This window comes from Rhipicephalus microplus, chromosome X, assembly GCF_043290135.1.
Source record: "Rhipicephalus microplus isolate Deutch F79 chromosome X, USDA_Rmic, whole genome shotgun sequence".
In the NCBI taxonomy this organism is placed as follows: Eukaryota; Metazoa; Arthropoda; class Arachnida; order Ixodida; family Ixodidae; genus Rhipicephalus; species Rhipicephalus microplus.
This window is the reverse complement of record NC_134710.1, coordinates 359,131,656-359,154,393: the sequence shown is the minus strand read 5'-3', so window position 1 is coordinate 359,154,393 and position 22,738 is coordinate 359,131,656. Positions and strand designations below refer to the sequence as shown.

At 46.8% G+C, this 22,738-nt stretch overlaps 1 protein-coding gene across 2 annotated transcripts in view; it reads right to left on the bottom strand.

The window, feature by feature from the left end:
- Nucleotides 1-22,738, bottom strand: part of LOC119161976 (nose resistant to fluoxetine protein 6) — a 208,628-nt gene that overhangs the window by 74,982 nt on the left and 110,908 nt on the right. For both annotated transcript variants that reach the window (XR_012887477.1, XM_075879869.1), the window contains exon 10: nucleotides 1,294-1,465. Coding sequence is in view for 1 of the 2 variants with exons in the window: in XM_075879869.1 (XP_075735984.1) it covers nucleotides 1,294-1,465 (172 nt within the window). In the remaining variant the exon portion in view is untranslated. The remainder of the gene's footprint in view (nucleotides 1-1,293; nucleotides 1,466-22,738) is intronic.

Below are 22,738 nucleotides of genomic sequence, written 5' to 3'. Positions count from 1 at the left end.
TATCCCTTATGAATCAACACGATTATATTTAATTTAAAAACAGTAACAATACTTGAAACAATACTGAGAGAAGAAAATAAAAAGTGTGCGATTTGCACCGAAGTCAGACACCAATGACGCTGCGCCACGAAATCCACATGGTGGGGCTGTCTAACAACCGCCGCAGACAGCAGCATGACTTTATTGCAGCATTACCTTGAATAAAAAAAGGGGGGAGTAAAACATTTGAAAACAGAATTCCGAACTGCCACCTTGGGTCACGACCACTTCCCCAACTGCTCCTCAAGCCACTACGGCACCAGAACACCTAGACGGTGGGGTCATAAATGACTACAAATTTACGGCAACGCCCCCCCTCCCCCCACCATGGTAGCTAGCCAGGAAAGATGGCAGACCTGTGCGTAACTTTTCTTTCTCAGAGAGCACATACAGAAACTCTAGGTAAAACTAAATGGTGCTGCTATATACGAGTGGCTTTGCGTTCTAGAAAAAATTCGTTTCTTTTTTTTTTCAAATGACTACTAGATGGCGTCCATATCTCACGCAGTGCCTACTCACTCCTTCGGTGAGCAGTGCCTACTGACCGACGCAGATACGTCGCCAATTTTTTTGTCCCCTTTCTTTAACACTGGTGCTTGCTCACCCTCAGAGTGTTAGCCAGCGCCGCCATGCATTGCCATGTTGGTGGATGTGAAACATGTGAGCCGCTAGGGTCACATAGTGCGACAGTGACTGACCAATGAGGCCTTGCAAGCTACCTCGACGAATCGGACTTTCCTTCCAACTTTCCACGACGACTCGAACATGCCAATTAAGCCTTCGCGATGTATAATGAATGTAAACGAAAACTCGAGATATGAATTTCTGTCAACCAGAAAAATGCAATGTAGCCGACATACGATGGGAACCAAAGAAGGCCTAGTAGATCGACCTAATTATGGTTCACTAAAATGAAGAAATGCTTGAGAGATGATATAACGTAGGAATGATAGAATATCGAAATTAATTCAGCCAAATGTTAGGAGAATGGAACTCTGTGGACATTTGAAAGAGTTCTGCTCGTGAAACTATGGCATAGTAAAATGTAGGCATTAGCTTACGACCACTTCCTATGCTACATTGTGCTTTAGTAGGTTTACTTGTATTTCATTACAGATTGTTTACTGTATCAGAGTTCGTGTAAGTGTCCAACAGAGCTCTTGCAATGTAGCACATCTTAAAGCATGAAGACAAAAACAATAAGCAGTTTGAACGTTGCAAGAACCACACCGGCGTAACACTTCAGATGCTTACAATGTCAGCGTTTATGTCGAAGTAGTAGTTCTGCACTTGCAGCAGCAAAACCAGCCACTGGCTCCGGAAGTCGTCGTGTAGTCTCTTAAAGTAGGCCATTGCATTCGGTCCGGACGCGATGAGTGGAGTCAAGTGCAGGCACATGATGATAAAGAAGACAGGAGTGAGGGTTCTGAAAAATTTTAATTCGTGTAACTCATGTAATTCTTATGCAAAACAATTCTAATCAATGGACTACGCACTGTGATTTTTTTGTCCAGTTGGAATACATCAGGCTTTTCATGTTTGTGGCAACAGCACATTCAGAGATAGACTTGTTGCCACCTATATTATTGAATGCGCGTCAGATATATTTCATCGGGTGACTCTTATTCAAGAATATTTGGCTTAATCATTGAAAAACTTGAAAAATGTTTTTTTAAAAGCCTACTATATGTGCATCCGAAGCGTTCTGCTTAACGAACTAAAGTTGGCGTTGTTGTGTTGAAGTAAAAAAAATGAGACGATAGGTGGACTGAGATTTGATTCATCTTCGCTCGTTTTTGAGATCAAGATGAACACTTTCAATGCTGCTTTTCACTTTTTAATTAGAATCCCTGTGTGCTAGCGTCATTTCTCAGGATACGGGAAAAGGCGCAGTGGTGATGCATCCTATGAAATCATTTTGCTCAGTCGCTTGTGAGCCTCTCAAAATTATATATCTCGTGTATTGTAGTTTGGTCAGTGTGCATTCACTCTAATGGAGTTTGCCAGTGCTCCCTAACACCATTTTCACCATGTAAACTTACACTGTGCTGGTTCTGGCACAAAACCTCGACATGAATCTCAGATATGCGCTATTAAAAAAGGTAGTAAAATGTTTGCAACTGCATCACTTACTACCTCAATGTCAACCTTACGGCTTGTCGCTGACATTTTATCTCCGTAGAAACATATGACAGGTACTAAACGTAAGAAATATTCAGCATCTAAGCGTTAGTAAAGGTAAGAACCCGTTCCGTACGTGACGTTTAGAGAACTTTACTACCTCAGCTGGACATAATATGTTATGCTGAATTTTATGGAAAATTTAGGCAAGCTATAACTTTCTTGATGATGCTGGAGTAACAGTTTTCTGCTTCGTAGTGTCACGTATATATGAAAGTAGTGAGGTATAGAGAACATGAGTCCAGAACATCTACTGTATATCTAATTTGATGGCTGCTCACCGACTGAACACGTGTTACCCCATAGTGTGGTTATAAAATTGACGCGTGTATCCTACATGTGAACAAAAACGACGAGATAAGGATTTAACGGACCCCACACAGTGAGCCTGTGGATATTTGTTGACGAAAAAAACGCCCTTCCTGCTCAGCCGATTTGAACACAGTGTTTCACTGCCTCATGATGTTCTTATCTTTTGTTCGCGCTGCACCGTGACACTTGTGGTGGTGCTGGGAAATATACAAATATATCCTTCCTACAAGTTGCTGACGGAGTCCGGAGTGTATGTCGAGTCTGAACTCTCTCCTCTCTCTCACTCTGTGTGTGTGCGTGTGCGTGTGCGTGTGCGTGCGTGTGCGTGTGTGCGTGTGCGTGTGCGTGTGTGCGTGTGCGTGTGTGTGTGTGTGTGTGTGTGTGTGTGTTCGAGTTTCACCACATTTGTGGAGGTCACTTATGCAAATGGCGTAACCAAGACTAGGCACACCAGGCTCGTGCCGCCCTCAAACAGGCACCAATCTGGGACCCATACACCAAAACACTTATCGGCCAACTTGAAAGAATAGAAAAAGTAGTTCGTTACATATATAACTCATATGGACGTTCATCAATCACTCAACTCATCAAACGATCTGGGTTGCCCTCTTAGCAATAGGGGTACAATTTGCCGGCTAAAATTATTTCACCAAATAGTTAAATGGCATTATAACATTAACTCCACTCCTATTATCATTTATTCTCAGGGTTACAAAACCAGGCAAATACATTCTTTCACGATAACTTCTTTACTTTCCCGAAATAACTGCTTTACTCATTTTTCTCTAGAACTATTGTTAATTGTAATGACCTCCCCAACAATATTGCAGCACAATCCTCGCTTACCTTGCCCCGCCGCGGTGGTCTAGTGGCTAAGGTACTCGGCTGCTGACCCGCAGGTCGCGGGTTCAAATCCCGGCTGCGGCGGCTGCATTTCCGATGGAGGCGGAAATGTTGTAGGCCCGTGTACTCAGATTTGGGTGCACGTTAAAGAACCCCAGGTGGTCTAAATTTCCGGAGCCCTCCACTACGGCGTCTCTCATAATCATATAGTGGTTTTGGGACGTTAAACCCCACATATCAAATCAAATCAATCCTCGCTTACCTTGTTTGAAAAATATTTGCAGTATCTCGTTAGCACCGTTTAATATACTTCTTTTTATTGTGCGTGCCAATTTAATGCACTGTCTGTTCAGTTTGATAAGTTTTCTCCTTGAAACTATATTCTTTTTTGTGTTTATGGAGTCTGTTCTTGTACTCTTGCCTTTTACATTTACTATTTGATGTTAAGATTTGTTGTGTTCTAATTCATTTTCTTAACCTTATTGTTTTATCTGTTTGCATTGCATTTTTCACTTAATGTGTTTTTTAGAACTGTAGTGCCTTATTTTTTGATAGCATGTATCAATGTATCCCACCTGCTGTTGTCTTTGCTTGAGACTGCCGTATCAATAAATAAAAAACTTTTTTTTGCCATATGATACAGAGCACAAAATTACACTTGGCCACAGATACCTGCTGAGACACCACGTTGAATAAAAAGTGTGCACCCCCGTCCCTCCCGAAATGAACTTCTACGCCAATGCCATCTATGTAGATATTGTGTATCTGTGATAATATGTGGTGCGCGGGAGTGAAACCGAAACTGGAAGTGTCGTGCAGTGGGACAGTGTGTTTATGACTGCGGGTATGTGGCGTGTGGTGTGACAGGGGAAGACAGCGACAGCTCGCGGAGCGCGGCCTTACGAGAGAGAGACCCGTGGCTTCAGTGGTGTTCGATGGCCGGGTTGGTGGTCAACCAGCGGTCGTGTTCGAGCAGAAGTCCGACTGGGTGCCTCAGAGACCAGGCGTCGCGTGGTTGTTCCGACTGCTGTTCCTGGGGCTGGAAAACCAACAAACGAGGCCAAGCGAAGTTCCGGCTGGGCGACTGGCCCTGAGAGTACGTGAGCGGCTGGCACGACGTAAGGCTGCTGCCGGAGACACAATGAGGTGGCTTAGTGCTGCTGCTGCCGTGGCAGAGGGCCGGGTCATAGACAAACCGATTACTTCTAGTGCAGTGAGCGAGCCAGGTGGGCACCGTCCTCAAAAGACCGGTACCCACGTCGAACACGGTAAGCTAAGCAAACGGCGCACCACCTCTAAGTGACCAGTGCCCACGTCACTTACACGGCGAGCGAACTTTTTTCTTAAAGACAATTTATTCGTTAGCTCACGACCTCTATTTAAACGTTTGTTTGTCCATGTGTGGTATGAAATGTCAATAGAAGTGTGAACGTGTTTTTGTGCACTGGTGTACTGCGAAGTTCTTTCTGGAGTGGTCCGGCCCCCTAATAACATCACAAACTGGTGAGACTGCCAGGATCCGTTCGTTTAGTCAAAAATGATAGTTCAATCGAGTGCAGACAACCGTTCATACTTCACCATAGACCTAGAGAAACTTACTGCTATAGGACTCCAATTGGGTTTCTCGGATGCAGAGCTTGGCAAATTAATTGAGGCCCAACAAGCCAAGTTAAGAAATGAGCATGCTGCTGAACGAGAGGCAGCCGGAAAAGCTGACGAGAGGCAACGCAAGATCCTGCAGTTAAAACTACAGCTTCAGCAAGGAGCTCAGAATATGCTAGTAGCAGCGACTGACCCGTCGACTACGCCGAGCACCTCCTCTTCCTTCAATCCCCAGAAGCTACTGCTTTTATTCGACGAGAAGCGCAATGATTTGCACGCGTATCTGCAGTGACTCGAACGCGTAGTGAAAGGACACAATCGGCCGCCAGAAAAGTGGGGTCTTGCTGTGAAAAGTGAGTCTTGCCTGAGTGGTAATGCCCTAACCATGATCGGTCATATGACTGCTGCTGATTCGCTTGACTACCAAAACGTAAAGAAAGCTCTACTACAGAAGTTTCAGTTCACGGCTCAATGCTACCAGGAGAAGTTCAGGAAAGCCCGAGCAGCAGATGGCGAAACTGGGCGACAGTTCGCAGCAAAATTGCCAGCTATTTTGACCATTGCATTGACAATGCTAACATGCCCAAAACCTTCAATGGTTTAAAGGATCACGTCATGGCTGAGCAATTTTTGCGGTGTTGCCATCTGAAGCTGGTTGTTTTCTTAAAAGAGCGAGAATGCACATCGCTAGAGAAACTCGCTAGCGTGACAGATCGCTTCCTTGAGGCACAGAATTTTCTTAATCTTGGAAAAGGCGCTTAATAACAAGGATTTCGGTGTAAATACAACTGAATCGTGACGGAAATCTCAACTCAAGTGCATACTGCGCAATCGTTTTGGACATTTGGCTCCCGATTGCCGCACTGCATTAAAGCAGATGCTCAAGTGCAAGCTTTGTGGGAAAACGGGACACGCAGTAGAAACTTGCCGAAATTAGCAAGAGGACAACAAACCAAGTTCTTCCTGCACGTGTACTGAATCCGAACCTGCCCAGCCTCGTTCTAGGAAGCCATCTAGACGTCGAGGAGAAAAAGCTTCTTCCTCAAGTCACCACGGTGAAGAGAACTTGCACAACGCCGTACGAATCCTGGTCAACGGAATGCCAGTGGTCGAAGGTGTACTGATAGGAAAGAGTTACAGGTACTACGTGATACGGGACGCAACACGGCAATCGTCCGACGGAAACTCGTTCCTCATGTTTGCTTGACTGGCAAGAATATAAGCGTCAATCTGCTAGACGGCTCCACTAGCCATCTCCCGGAAGATGCAGTGCAAGTCAACACACCATACTTCACAGGATGATGAAGGTGCTTGCATGGATGAACCACTCTATGACCTTGTCTCGGGAAATTTTCCAGTAGTCAGAGGACCATACGATCAAGATTCTGACTAGAAGCAGGCGTCTAGTCCTTATGTAGATGAGTTCCGCGTGGAAGCGCATGCGACCAAGTCACCTGGCAACTCTTCTCTTTCGTATCTTTCATCAAGCGTTATAAAAGCCAAAGCCGACCAACAAGGTCGAGACAAGATGACGCCATTGTACGTCTATACACCGCTTTCACCCGACGTCACAAGAACTCAACTCCTCGAGGAGCAGCGGAGAGACCCAATCTTTAAGGCTACATTCAATAAGCTCAACAGAGACTTTAATTCGGGGAAAGGCCAGAGCTACAGAATAATCGAAGATAAGGGGTTACTTTGTCGTATTTACCGCCAAGGTACAGGTAGAACCTTTAAGCAGGGTAGTCACTTCAGAAGCGTTCCGGCAAGGCATCCTAGATATTGCTCATGGAAGCATCATGGCATGACACCAGATCATCAAAAGAACCACGGATCGGGTCCTGCAAGAATTTTATTGGCTTGACCAGAACGAAGACGTCAATCGCTTCGTAATGTCTTGCGACAAGTGCCAGAGAATTACCCTTAAAGTAAAAGTAGGTGTCGCACCACTAGGCAACATGCACTTTATCCGGACATCTTTTGAAAGGGTCGCCGTTGACCTAGTCGGCCCATTTTCTCCAAGATCGGACCATGGTAACCGATATGTGCTAACCCTTATCGACTTCGTGATTTGGTACCCAGACGCTGTAGCACTGCAGCAATCGATGCAGCTCATGTTGCAGAAGCACTAATAGAGATTTTTTTTCCCGCATTTCCTTGCCAAAATAAAGGGTCACTGACCAAGGGGCAAGTTTTACCTTCGAAATAATGGAACAGGTTAGCAGACTGAAACGTATAAAAACAACGCCATATCGTGCGATGGCGAATGGTCTCGTGGAGAAGTTTAATGGCACCCAAAGACAATGCTCAAGAGAATGTGCCAAGAGAGAGGCCCCGATCTTGGGATAGATACCTCACTCCCCTGCTTTTTTGCATATAATGAAGTCCACATGCAAGCCTTGGGTTCTCCCCATTTCAACTCACGGTCGCCGCGTCAGAGGACTTCTAACCTTTCTAAGAGAACTATGGACGTATGAAGGCCTTGATCAAAAAAACCCGGACGACTTACACCTACGTCTTCGAGTTACGCAATCACCTCGAATAGCCATGCAAGATCGCCCATAATTAGCTGGAGCGATCTCGAGCCAAGCACACAACCTATTGCGACAGAAAAAGTCGGCCTAGGAAATTATTCCCGGGCGACAAGGTTCTAATTCTGCTTCCAACTGGCTCTAACAAGGTTTTTATAATGCAATGGAAAAGGCCGTTCTATACCATCAAATGCAAGAACAACGTTGACAACGTCATTTATTTGTCTGGAAAGAACAAGATTTTCTCTATAAACACGCTCAAAAAGTACGAAGACTGCGAGCCCATGAAACCGCAGGCGTCCATCGTTGCAGAAAGCAACGACAAGTCACTGTTCGCCTCACGTGTCGTTCGACTGGCCATATGGTTTTTCAAAACCACTAACCAACTTTTGATTTAGTCGGCTTTAAGTCACTTGTCCTGTAGTTCCCTAACTGAACTTTTACCATGCTTGTTACCGATGCTTAGTGTCCAGACGAACACTGTGGACAACGCACTGTGTAGTGACCCCGCACTATAGCGACTCGTTTCTCCCCCGCGCAATTCTGCTAGAATAGTTGTTTGTAAACAAGTTTCTCAAAAAAGGAGGTGATGTGATAATATGTGGTGCGTGGGAGACAAACCAACTGAAAGTGTCGTGCTGTGGCACAGTGCGTTTATGACTGCGGGTATGTGACGTGTGGGGTGAAACAGGAAGACTAGGACAGCTCGTGGAGCGCGGCCTCGCGAGGGAACAACCCGTGGCTTCAGCGGTGCTCGACGGTCGGGTTTCTGGTCAACCAGTGGTCGTGTTCGAGCAGGAGTCTGGCTGGGTGATTGACCCACGGACCAGGCGTCGCGTGGTTGTCGCGTGGCAGAGGCCGGGTCAAAGAGACCAAGGACCAAGCGTCGCGTGACAGTAGGCAGGGGCAAAGAGACAACCGACTTCGTCGAGTACAGCAACCAAGCCAGCTGGGGCATCACCCTCAGAAGACCGGTGCCCGCGTAACTTACACGGCGAGCGAACTTTTCACTTAAAGACAATTATTTCGTACGCTCGTGACCTCTATTTAAATGTTTGTTTGTCCATGTGTGGTATGAAATTTTAATAGAAGTGTGAACGTGTTTCCGTGCACTGCATGGTGTACTGCAAAGGTCTTTCTGGAGTGGTCCGGCCCCTTCAATAACATCACAGTAGTTAAGGTGTCATTAGGGTGTGTATTTACCACGTAATCGCACGAAGTTATAAGTTCATATAAATTAAAGTAATGAGTTCATACTGTTTAGACAACAGCATCTTTCGTGTCATCAATCGCTTTGGGACATTGAGGCCCATAAACCAGTCAACCATAGCGTTCCACTCAGCTGTAATAAAAGTAAAGTTATTAACATTGCAGGACTTGTTTCCTGCATGTAGCAACTGTAAGTGCTATGGCAGTAAGGTTACTAACTTCTCAGCTACTCCATAGGCAGCGAATGCCGTAAGAAACATTCACTGCATTTTAAAGCAACTACTTTTTTAAATACTATGGGATAGAACATCACTGCCATTCATCGAAGTAACACTCTTCTGAAACATTTTCCTGGCAGACAGACTTATTCACTTGTTTCGAATATTTTACCAGGGTTCTTCAACAAGCAGCTAAATACAAGGACAGAACTGATTTTGAATTTCGCGACAAGCAAATCTGGTGATCACGCAGACGTGCTGTTCTTGTCTCCGCTTTATCCCAGCGATATAATGAAATACTTGAACAACACTTGATTGGATCTTCAGTATACATATTGCTAAAAAATTGATACACTGCATAAAACAACTACGTATAAAACTAAATAACAGAAGCTTTATGAAATGCACCAAACTTGCAAATAGACCTTTTGCTCAACCAATGACAGTCATTCTAGCATAAAACAGTAAAACATTCCAAGATTATGCAGCTGGAAAAGTCAGCTTCTTGGGGCATTTCGCACTGTGCTATGTGGGGTGCGTGACGATAGTGCCGACCGACTGTTTCAATGTAGGCGTAGAATTTCCCATATTATATATATATATATATATATATATATATATATATATATATATATATATATATATATATATATATATATATATATATATATTGTAGTGAAGAAGATGAGTGCTACTCAGAAAGGCAGGCCGTATGACTCAGTTGGTGAAGAAGACGACGTTTGGCTGGCTGGGTACTCAGACTGGTTCCGCCATTACCACTTGACGTGTCGTGACCGCTCTCCTGTTTTATAAAAGAGTGCCACTCTAAAACGTCTCATTTTACTTGGTGGAGGTGCTGGGTAACGCCTGATCCTGGAATTGCCAAACCGTACGTTGCCTCCAGTTGCAACAATGTCCACGGACGACGATCAGCAGGCGGCCGTCTCGGCTCCAACTACTGCAGCTCCTGTATGTCTCGGCTCCTTTCGGCAACGCGATCCGCCTACCTTCAGTGGAACCGATGACAAAGACGTGGAAGACTGGCTCGACGAATACGACTGGGTGAGCAAGCACAAAATGTGGGACGATGCGCACAAACGTACTGTCGTCCAATTTGATTTGACCGACGCCGCCCGTTTGTGGTACCGTAATCACGAGAGAGACCTCCCCACCTGGTCGGCCTTCCGAACGGCGTTTGCGGACTTGTTTGGCCGTCCAGCGCTTCGCAAACTACGGGCCGAACAGCGCTTGCGTACTAGGGCTCAGCAGAATGGTGAGAATTACACCAGTTATATCGAAGATGTGGTCGACCTTTGCCGGCGTGTCAACTCGGCCATGACAGAAGCCGAGAAGATCAAACACATCTTGAAAGGCGTGACTGACGACGCATTTCAGATGCTTGTCGCCGAAAGCCCGCAAATGGTAGCGGAAGTGATCCAACTTTGTCAGAGCTATGATGAGCTCTGGAAACAGCGTGACACCACTCTTCGTGCCAGCGCGCCATGTGCAACAATCTCTGCTTTAACGTCGGCTGGTACTGCTATAGACCACACCACTTTGCTTCTCGAGATCAAGCAATATGTACGAGAGGAGGTCGCACGCCAGTTGTCCCTCATGCCTTATACCTCCGAAGGTGCCCAATCTACTTTAGCACCATCAATACAGCGAGTAGTCCAGGAGCAAGTGTGCGAGGCACTACCAACAGCTCACGCACCTCCTGTGGCTGCTCCATTGACCCATGCCGAAGCACTGAACGGAACCCGACGTCCGCCTGTCACGAACGGCCACGTTTCTTTGTCGCGAACGCCTACGTCCACGCGCCCTTTTGTCGTACCGACTAAGCCTATGTACCAAGCTGCCCGTCCTTCCTCCCGACCACCACCTCCGCGCTTTCAGAACCCTTGGCGCACTCAAGACAACCGCCCCATATGCTGCGCCTGTGGAATTGCGGGTCACGTGGCACGATTTTGTCGACGGCGTGAATTTTTCCTCCGTGACGACGTCAGGCCCAACAATTATGATTTCCCACAACGACCACAGCCTGCTGTGTCTGGCGAGACTGCGACCATGGACACATTTTCACCTTGCCGGAACTTTAACAGACACCGGTCGCCTTCACCTCAACGCCGTTCCCTTTCCCCTATGCTACGTCGACCTCGCCCTGTCCCTGAGGAAAACTAGGAGCCGCAGTTCCGGGGGCAAGAACTGCGGATCTTTCGAACTCCACAAGACCTTGTTTTTCGCCGTCCAACGTCGTTGCTGTCTCCGTTGAATGTATACCTGTTTTTGCATTGGTCGATACTGGCGCCGCAGTGTCTGTAATGACTGAAAAACTTTGCCGTCGACTAAAAAAAGTCACAATACCTCTTCATGACTTCGTTTTGAGCACTGCGAGCGAGCAACGAATTCGCCCTTTTTTGCTGCATGCACAGCACGTGTCGCTATTGCTGACGATATTTATGTCGTCGAGTTTGTAGTGCTCCCGCACTGTTCCCATGACATTATATTAGGCTGGGACTTTCTCTGCACTCATCATGCCGTCATCGACTGTGCTCGTGCCGAAGCTGAGTTTGCGCCGTTATGCGACGCTACTTCACTCGACTCGTTCCTTTCACCTGCAAAAGTTTTCGTTGCCGCCGACACTTCGATACCCCCGTTCTCATCTGCCCTAGTTCCGCTTTCCTGTGACGTCTCTAGTGACTCAATTGTTCTTTTTACGCCTTCTGAAACCGCTGTTCGCCGCAAGTGCTTCCTGATTCCTTTCGCCGTTTTGAATGTTCACGATGCATCAAGTGCAATTTATGTTTCAAATCCGTTTCCCTCGCCTTCCAAGTTACTGTGCGGAGAGTGCTTGGGCTTTGCCGATGGCATTGATCCCTCGAGTGCACGTGTAGTTCCTGACTACTCGACTACGCTATCTATTGACGCTGTTGATTGCTGCGCGTCATCCTCTTCCCCATCATTCACCGACGCAATTTCGCGCTGCATCGACACCAACCTTACGGTCCAGCAGCACACTGACATCTTTGCCCTTCTCGAGTGCTTCCGCGCCATCTTCGACCACCAACTGACTTTGGGCCGTGCTTCCACAGTATCTCACGAAATCGACACTGGCCTTCACGCTCCTTTACGTCAGCGTTCGTATCAGGTATCGGCATCTGAGCGTCACATAATCGCGGAACACGTTGACGACATGTTGAAGCGAGGTGTTATTAAGCCCTCTAACAGCCCGTGGGCATCGCTAGTTGTTCTAGTCAAGAAAAAAGATGGCTCAATAAGATTCTGCCTCGACTACCGCCGGTCGAATAAGATCACGCGCAAAGATGTTTACCCGCTACCTCGCATAGACGATGCCCTTGACTGCTTACAAGGCGCGAAGTTCTCCTCGTCACTAGATCTGCGTTCAGGTTATTGGAAGATTCCCATGGCTGAGGCTGATCGCCCCAAGACGGCTTTTGTTACTCCTGATGGCTTTTGCGAATTTACCGTCATGTCATTCGGGCTCTGCAATGCGCCTGCCACTTTAGAGCGCATGATCGAAAACATCCTCCGTGGCCTGAAATAGCAGATATGGCTGTATTATTTAGAAGATGTCGTGATATTTTCAAGCGACTTTTCAACGCATCTTCAGCGGCTCGAGACAGTGCTTACTTGCCTCACTTCCGCTGGTCTACAGCTCAACTTGAAGAAGTGCAGCTTCGGCGCTTGAAAACTACTAATTTGGGGCCATGTTGTATCTAGAGATGGCATTCTTCCAGATCCGGCGAAACTCCTTGCCGTTGCCGAATTTCCTAAGCCGAAGACCTTAAAAGAACTTCGCAGCTTCCTCGGTTTGTGTTCATATTTTCGTCGTTTTACTCGCAATTTCACCTCCATCATATCGCCCTTGACTGACCTTCTTGCCGGCAACAACGACCTTTCTAGTTGGTCGTCAGCTTGTGATGACGCATTCGCCACACTCCGCCACCTTCTTACGTCACCTCCTATACTGCGACATTTTGATCCTCTTGCCCCGACGGAAATACACATAGATGCTAGCGGACTTGGCCTCGGTGCTGTGCTCACCCAGCGTAAACCTGGATTTGATTAGTACGTCGTCTCTTACGCCAGCTGTGCACTCACAAAAGCAGAAGCTAACTATTCCGTCACCGAAAAAGAGTGTCTAGTCATCATATGTGCCATAGGCAAGTTTCGACCCTATGTTTACGGGCGCCCATTCAGCGTGGTTACAGATCATCACGCATTATGTTGGCTCTCCTTGTTAAAAGATCCCACCAGCCAGCTCGCCCATTGGTCGCTTCGGCTACAAGAGTATGACATTCACGTCGTTTACAGATCTGACCGAAAACATTCCGACGCAGACGCTTTGTCCCGATCACCTCTACGATGTAGTGACAAGTTGCCGTCTTCGGCTGCCCCCAACGTATCTGCACTTAGTGTCAGCGACAGGCTACAGGAGCAACAAAAATATCCTTGGATCGCTTCACTTAACTTGTTGAGTCGAGCTCCCTCGCAAAATATCCCTAGAGGTATGCGCCGTCAAATACAGCACTTCGTTATCAGAGATGGTTTGCTATACAGACGGAATTCTCTCTCCGAAGGACGCCAATGGCTCCTAGTCATTCCCAGTCGTCTCCGCTTTCCCGACCTTGCCTTTCCCGACCGTTTGACCATGTTGGTATCAATCTGTATGGACGTCTTTCGATTACACCGGCTGGAAATCACTGGGCAATCGTCGCTATCGATCACATTACGCGCTACGCAGAAACTACACCACTCGCGTCTGCGTCAGCCATTGACGTCGGTCGTTTCATATTACATCAGATCATTTTACGTCATGGTGCACCACGTGAACTCCTGAGTGAGTGAGGGCGTATGTTTTTGTCGGACGCCGTCGAATCGCTGCTCAAGGAATGCCAAGTCATTCATCACACCACCACCGCGTATCATCCTCAAACTAATGCCATTACAGAACGATTCAACCGTACATTAGGAGATATGCTGTCAATGTACGTCGCAATCAACCACATCAACTGGGACAGTATTCTCCCTTTTGTAACATACGCGCATAATACTGCTGTCCAGACAACCACTGGTTTCTCTCCATACTTCCTCCTTTATGGTCGCGAGCCCTCTTACAAGTTAGACACCATCCTTCCTTACCACCCAGATGTTTCTGAGTCGATGACGATGTCACAAGCTGCTAAATACGCGGAAGAGTGTCGTCAGCTTGCCCGCTCCTTCACAAGTGCTGAACAGCAACGCCAGAAACACCACCACGATAGCCCGATGCCTCCGGCTTCTTATGCATCAGATGACCTTGTCTGGATCCGCATCCCTTCAACCAGCCCTGGTCTCTCAACGAAACTGACGTACAAGTATGACGACTTTACCATGTGGTTAAGCAAACTTCACCCGTCAGTTAGATCGTCGAGCCGCTAGAGCAGCCCCATAATCAACGACGCCGTGGACGTGAGACCGTCCACATAGACCGCCTAAAACCGTATTATGATCCCTCTATCGTCTCCTGCCCATGAGTCGCCAGGATGGCTCTGTTGCGGAGGGGAGGAAAATGTAGTGAAGAAGATGAGTGCTGCTCAGAAAGGCAGGGAATATGACTCAGTCGGTGAAGAAGACGACGTTTGGCTGGCTGGGTACTCAGACTGGTTCTGCCATTACCACTTGACGTGTCGTGACCGCTCTCCTGTTTTATAAAAGAGTGCCACTCTAAAACGCCTCATTTTGATATATATATATATATATATATATATATATATATATATATATATATATATATATATATATATATATATATATATATATATATATATATATATATATATATATATATATATATATATATATATATATATATAGGCAGGCATGGTGGTTGAGTGGCCGTAGCGTTGCATATAGTCCAGTAGATCCTCCGTGAGCGGTCACAACGTGGTTTATTTCGACGTTTCGGTCTAGAGTCTGGCCTTCATCAGGATTAAAGATACAGTTTGTTGATGCTATGCTTTATACAATCTCAAATCAGAGGGCAAGGAAAGAGAAAAAAAAAGACAGAAAAGAAAAAAAGAAAAAAAAGAAGAAAGAAAAAGAGAAGATGAAGAGAAAATATTATACGGTGGACGCCCCTCGGGTGCCCCCCTTCCACTATTCCTTCCACTTCCCCCCTCCACTCTTCTCTCCACTTCCCCCTTCATCTCTCTCCCCCATTTCCCCTTCACCTTTCTGATGTCAGCGGTCTGTGTATATTTCCGTTCATTAACGCGTCCCTCCCGATCAGACGGCCCCTCCTGGCACTGGCGGTTCGGTGTGGGGCAAAAAAGAGCTTTTCAGGAAGTCCTAAGCCTTCAACTTCTCGGAGTCCCGTAAACAATTCGCCGTAGAAGGAGGGGTGCCACGTATTGTGGCAGAGGCTGGTAAGCTGGCATTTTAGGAAGTTCTAAGCCTTTAACTACTCCGCGCCCTGTCAACATTTCGTCGTAAAAAGAGGGGTGCCCCGTATTGCGGTAGGCTGTGCAAGCGGGTGCAATGCGAATTCCTTGCCCGCTTCTGGATTACGCGTGTAGTGGGGGCCTCCCGGCTGTGCACAGGGTTGCTGTTGGGCATGTCATGCATGGCACAATTGATTGGGTAGTAAAATAAAACAGAAAACAGACGACAGCTGCACTTAGGAAGAGTAGTTACTCTTGGAATTGTTTTGGGTTGTCCAGTGCCCTTCGCAGCTGCAGTTCCGTGAACTCAGTTACCATTTTCATTGTTGCTGTTATTGTTTTCTAATGCTTTAATTGCTGCAAGTGTACCAGGATTCACATTTACTCCTCTATCTAGGGGGGGTGATGTGTTAATTTGGGAGTGGACAAGGGTGTCTTTGAGGTTGTCCCCACCCTTGTCTACTCCCAAATTAACACATCACCCCCCAATCATTCATGCCACCCTTGTTTAAAGCCCCGATGTCTTGTATGTAAGGCGATGCGAGAAACAGACAAAGCAACCAGCACGCAATCCAAGTTTTTGATTAACATACGAGGAAACCTAACATGCGATTCCTCTAATGTGGTATACCTACTCGAATGCAACGTGTGTGGTATGCAGTACATCGGACAAACAGAAACACCATTTAGGATTCGCTTCAATAATCACAAAGCCCATGCGAAATCAACCCCAAGTCTACCTCTATCAAAACATCTCAATCTTCCCGACCATGCATTCGACAAACTATCAGTAACGCTCTTAGAGACCGGATTTATATCGAATTGAGAACGCGAACAACGATAGTCATACCTTATCCACCGATTTAACACCCTCGATAGAGGAATAATTGAGAATCATGGTACACTTGCAGCAATTAAAGCATTAGAAAAGAATAACGACAACAATGAAAATAGTAACTGAGTTCACGGCACTGCAGCTGCGAAGGGCACTGGACAACCAAAAACAATTCCAAGTGTAGCTACTCTTCCTAAGTGCAGCTGTCGTTTGTTTTCTGTTTTATTTTACTACCCAGTCAAATGTTCCATGCATGACATGCCCAACAGCAACCCTGTGCACAGCCGGGAGGCCCCCACTACACGCGTAATCCAGAAGCAGGCAAGGAATTTGCATTGCACCCGCTTGCACAGCCTACCGCCATACGGGGCACCCCTCTTTTTACGACGAAATGTTGACAGGGCGCGGAGTAGTTAAAGGCTTAGAACTTCCTAAAATGCCCGCTTACCAGCCTCTGCCACAATACGCGGCACCCCTCCTTCTACGACGAATTGTTTACGGGACTCCGAGTAGTTAAAGGCTTAGGACTTCCTGAAAAGCTCTTTTTTGCCTCACACCGAACCGCCAGTGCCAGGAGGGGCCGTCTGATCGGGAGGAATGCGTTAGTGAACGGAAATATACACAGACCGCTGACATCAGAAAGGTGAAGGGGAGAGGGGGGAGAGAGATGAAGGGAGAAGTGGAGGGAAGAGTGGAGGGGGGAAGTGGAAGAAGGAGTGGAAGGGGGGCAACGGAGGGGCGTCCACCTTATATTATTTTTCTTTTCTTCTCTTTTTCCTTCGTTTTCTTTCTTTTTCCTTTTTTTCTTTTTTCTTTTTTCTTTTCTGTCTTTTTTTCCTCTTTCTTTGCCCTCTGATTTGAGATTGTATAAAGCTGAGCACCAACAAACTGTATCTTTAATCCTGATGAAGGCCAGACTCTAGGCCGAAACGTCGAAATAAACCACGTTGTGACCGCTCACGGAAGATCTACTGGACTATATATATATATATATATATATATATATATATATATATATATATATATATATATATATATATATATATATATATATATATATATATATATATATAGCAGCGATGGCGTAGTGGTTAGAACATCAGCCTCGCATGCAAGAGGTCCGTGGCTCGAATCCCGGTGCCGTGCAGTTCCCAACCAGATTAAAAAATGTCCGCGTGGTGATGGAAGTGCATCAAGAGGCCTGGGGTGCGGCCTCACCGGTGACCACCTCCGGTAATGCACTCCCTCACTCGAGAAGGATTGGCCACTCATGTGCAGTATGTGGTCGCTACCTCCTACATGCATACATCAATTAACTCACGACCCTCAGTCCGCAGCTGCTGCGAAGCAACTGACCATGGCGGCGGTCAGATCTGCCACGCAGAAGAGGGTGCTAAGAATCTCTGGATCCGGACAGGCCACCATTGAAACCTGCAACTGACAACGTTTAACGCTAGAACCTTATATAGTGAGGCAAGTATAGCTGTACTATTCAAGAGCTAGAGGGAATCAAATGGGATGTAATAGTGCTCAGTGCGGTTAGGAGAACAGATGGCGCCTATGCAGTGCTGAAGAACGGGCACGTCTCTTGCTATCGGGGCTTGGCTGACAGAAAAGAACTTGGAGTGGGGTTTCTTATACAAAAAAACATAGCTGTCAACATAGAGGAATGCAATAGCATCATTGAAAAGGTGGTAGGTATCGTAATTAAACTCAATAAACGATACAAGATGAAGGTGGTACACGCTTATGTTCCTACGTCCAGCCATGATGACGTGTCATTTGAAAGCTTCTATGAAGGCGTGGAGTCGGCAATGAGTAAGGTAAAAACACAGTATACTATACTGATGGGAGACTTCAATGCCAAAGTAGGGAAGAAACGGGAGACCAGGTAGTAAGAGATTATGACATCGGTACTATAAATGCCAGAGGGGAGCTACTCGTAGAATTCGCAGAACGCAATTATTTAAGGATTTTGAATACCTTCCACCAAAAGCGAGTGAACCATAAGTGGACATGCAGGAGCTCTAGTGGCAAAAATAAGAAAGAAATAGATTTTATACTGAGTGCAAACCCAGGATGTGGAAAAGCTTGGCAAGGTACGATGCAGTGACCATAGAATGGTACGCTCCGAAATTCGCCTAGACTTGAAGAAAGCACGACAGAAACTGATACGCAAGAAGCCAATCAATGAGCCAGCACTGAGAGGGAAAGTACAGGATTTGAGAGTCTCACTTTAATACAGTCACTCGGCTCTTATCGAGGAAAACAGCCTTAGCGTTGGCGCAATGAATGATAATCTGACGGCCATCATTACGGAGTGTGCAGGGAATGTTGGAGGTACTGTAGGTTGACAAGACATGGGCAAGCTGTCGCAGGTAACGAAAAATCTCATTAAGAAGCGTCAAAGAATGAAAGCCTCAAGTACAACAAACAAAATAGAGTTGGCAGAGCTTTCGAAGTGGATTAATTTCGAAGTGATTAAGGTTGCCGATGTATGAAGGTATAACATGGAGAGAATTGAACACGCTCTGAAGAACAGAGAAAGCGTCAAATCAGTGAAGAGAAAACTTGGGACAGGCAAAAAGCAGATGTATTCACTAAGGGACAAGGAAGGCAAAGTAACTACCAATATGGATAGGATTGTGAAATGAGCGGAGGAGTTTTACAAAGATCTGTACAGTAGCCAGCCGAACCACGACCTCAAATAATAACTAGCAGTAACCCAGATGACACCCCACCAGTAATGATAGAAGAAGTCAGAAAAGCCTTTGAGAGCATGCAAAAAGGCAAAGCTGCTGGTGAGGATCAGGTAACATCAGATCTGCTGAAAGATGGAGGATAGATTGTGTTTGAAAAACTAGCAACCCTGTTTACGAGGTGTCTCTTGACGGGAAGAGTACCAGAACCTTGGAAGAATGCATACATAAGAAAGAAGGTGACAAGGACTTGAAGAAATACAGGCCGATCAGCTTGCTCTCCGTAGTATACAAGCTATTTACAAAAGTAATTGCTAACAGAATTAGGACAACATTAGAATTCAATCAACAAAAGGAACAAGCAGGATTTCGAACAGGCTACTCAGCAATCGACCACATTCTTACTATCAATGAGGTAATAAAGAATTGCTGAGCCAACCACTTTACATAGCCTTCATAGATTACGAGAAGGGGTTTGATTCAGTAGAAATATCAGCAGTCATGCAGACACTGCGAAATCAGGGCGTCGAGGAAGCATATTGTCACGATGAATCACAAGTACGGGGGGTTAACTAAACCACTGAGTAGCTAGCTCTAGGACGATGCATCAGTCGTGGCTGGCTCTCGAGTAAAAAAGCATGGGATCTTCTTTTTTCCTCCGGATTGATAGCTGTTCTTGCTGTCAACCCACTACGTGTGGGTAGCATTATCCCCCTTTTCGAAAAGAAAAAAAAGTCCCAAAAGAGGGAAAGAAAAGTACATAGCCCACTCCGATGTTACAACATAGGCACGTGAAAAAATTGAAATGGAAAATTCGGATAAATTAAAAGTAGAAATTAAAGAGCGTGCCAATATAGGGAAAGTCAATGAACGAAGAAGCGAGTTCACAAAAATAAACAAATCACACTAAAAGGGTGTACGGTAAAGAAAAAGGTAAGAAGAACGAACAATAAATGGTTTAATGCGCATCACGTGAACTACTTCCGGTCTCGGTCGTGTCCTTCTCCGTGCCTGCGGTGTTGAGTCTGGAACCACTTTGTAGTTCACGTCCCTGACGCGGTGGAACACTTTATATGGGCCAAAGTACCGGCTCAGTAACTTTTCACTGAGGCCATGGTGGCGTACGGGCGTCGACACCCAGACTTGGTCTCCGGGGTTGTAAAACACTTCTCTGTGGCGGGTGTTATAGCGTCGTGCGTCTGCCTGCTGTTGCTGGCCGATGTGCAGTCGTGCGAGCTGCCGGAATTCCTCAGCACGCTCGGCGAATTCTTCGACGTCAATTGCCAACACTTCGTCTAGACACGGTAGCATAGAGTCCAGCATGATCTGCACTTCGCGGCCGTATAGAAGACGAAATGGCGTGAATCGCGTGGTCTCTTGCACGGCGGCATTAAGCACGAAGGTCACGTAAGGTAATATCCGGTTCCATGTTTTGTGCTGTACGTTGATGTACATTGAGATCATGTCTGCGAGGGTCTTATTCAGTCGCTCGGTAAGTCCGTTGGTTTGTGGGCGGTACGCAGTTGTCTTTCGGTGCCTGGTGTTGCTCAGTTTGAAAACTTTGTCCATAAGCTGCGCCGTGAACGCCATCCCTCTGTCCGTTATTACACTGGAAAAAACACCATGTCGTAACACAATGTGGCGCATGAAAAATTGTGCAACCTCAGTAGCCGTGGCGCATGGGATCGCCTGCGTCTAAATGTAGCGTGCCAAATAGTCGATCGCGACGATCACCCATTTGTTGCTGTCCGCATATAGGGGAAATGGCCCGAGAATGTCCATGCCGACTTGGTCGAACGGCGTGCAAGGTGCTTCAATGGGCTGAAGCAAACCAGCTAGCTTCACAGATGGTTACTTTCGCCACTGACATTCCCGACAGCTCTTGACGTACTTCTTGACGCTTGCGGAAAGTCCTGGCCAAAAGTACCTCTCGCTCATTCTGGCAAGTGTTCGTGAGTAGCCCAGATGACCGGATATGGGTTCGTCATAGCAAGCGAAGAGGACGTCGTCTCGCATGTCTCGAGGAACCACCAGGAGGTAAGCACGGTTGTTCGAATGAGCGTTCTTCATGTACAGCACACTGTCTCGAAGGCAGAACGACGTCAACTAGCGGGATAAATGACGTGGTATGATTGTGCCCTGGCCCTCTAAATGATCGATGATTGGACGAATCTTTGCGTCATCTCGCTGCCGTTCACTCAAGTCTGATGAGCTAATGGCGTCCAGGAAGCCTTCGTCTTCCTATGCTTCCTGACTAGCGACATGAAGGGGTGCGCTGACAGTGTGTCAGCGTGTTCATGCTTACTGCCGGACTTATGGACGATGGTGACGTCAAATTCCTGTAGCCGCAAGCTCCACCGGGCTAGCCATCGTGAAGGGTCACGCAGGCTTGCCAACTAACAGAGGGCGTGGTGCTTCGTCACTATCTTGAAGGGACGATTATAAAAACACGGGTGAAACTTTGATTGCCCACACGACTGCGAGGCCCTCTTTCTCTGTAGTGGAATAATTCGCCTCGGCACGGGATAGAGAGCAGCTGGCGTATGCTATCACTCTTTCGATGTCCTCTTGACGCTGAACGAGCACTCCACTGAGCCCAACGTTGCGATCGTTTGTATGGACCTCCGTGTCAGCATCATCGTCGAAATGAGCGAGAACGGGCGCTGATTGCATGCGCTGTCGCAGTTTATCAAAAGCTGCTTGTTGCTCGTTTTCCCAGTGTCGTCCCTTTCGAGACGAGTCAGAGGTTCTGCTATCTGAGGAAAGCCGTGAATGAACGGGTGGTAGTAGGCACGCAAACTAAGGAAGCGCCGGACGGCTTTCTTATCGAAAGGAGCTGGTAATTCGGCAACAGCGGCAAGCTTGCCCGGATCGGGCCGGACTCCTTCGGCGCTAACTTCATGTCCAAGAAATTTTAGTTCTTCATAGCCGAAGTGGCACTTCTGTGGCTTTAGTGTGAGGTCCGCCGATCAGATAGCCTCCAGCACGCTGCGCAGGCTGTGAAGGTGCTGCTCGAACGTGTCAGAGAAGACTACCACATCATCAAGGTAGACAAGACAAATCTGCCACTTGAGCCCTGTGAGGACAGTGTCCCTCACTAGCTGGAAAGCTGCTGGCGCTGAACACAAGCCAAAAGGGAGTACTGGAAATTGTTATAGGCCGTCTGGAGTCACGAAGGCTGTCTTGTCCCGCTCTCGGTAATCTACCTCGATTTGCCAGTATCCGCTTTTCAGACCTAGAATAGTGAAATAATGGGCACGACGAAGTCTATCCAGCAAATCATCGATACGCGGCAGCGGGTACACATCCTTTTTGGTCACGCTGTTAAGCTTGTAGGAATCGAGAGCGCCCTCCTACCTGGCGCCTTGTTCCCAGCTGCCGCGCGCGCGCCAACAGCGTAGCCCGGGCGCGCACAAGCACCGGCATCCGCCAAGATGGCTGCCAGGGCGCCTCTTGGTCAGGGCCATAGAGTTTCTCAATATACACTATAGGGAACTCTGGCGTTAGTGTCGATGGGAGCTGCAACACACGGCGCTTCAGCGAGCATGGGAATGATGGGTAGTACACACATTTGTCTAATTTTCGTACTTCTGGCCTGCTTCTGGCTCCGTGTGTGTTCGTGTGGCTTAGAGCTGTTTTTACACGAAAACATAAATTCGCAAATGTTCACCGTTTCCGCTTCATAACTTAATTCCTTTAGGCTTACCATTTCGAATAAAGTCTCTAAGTTCAAAAGGGTTGTTTTTTTTTTCAGAACAAAACCGTAACTAGCAATAAACGAAGCCGCAAGTACGATTCGCCACCCGCAAGTACGAAGAATAGGCAA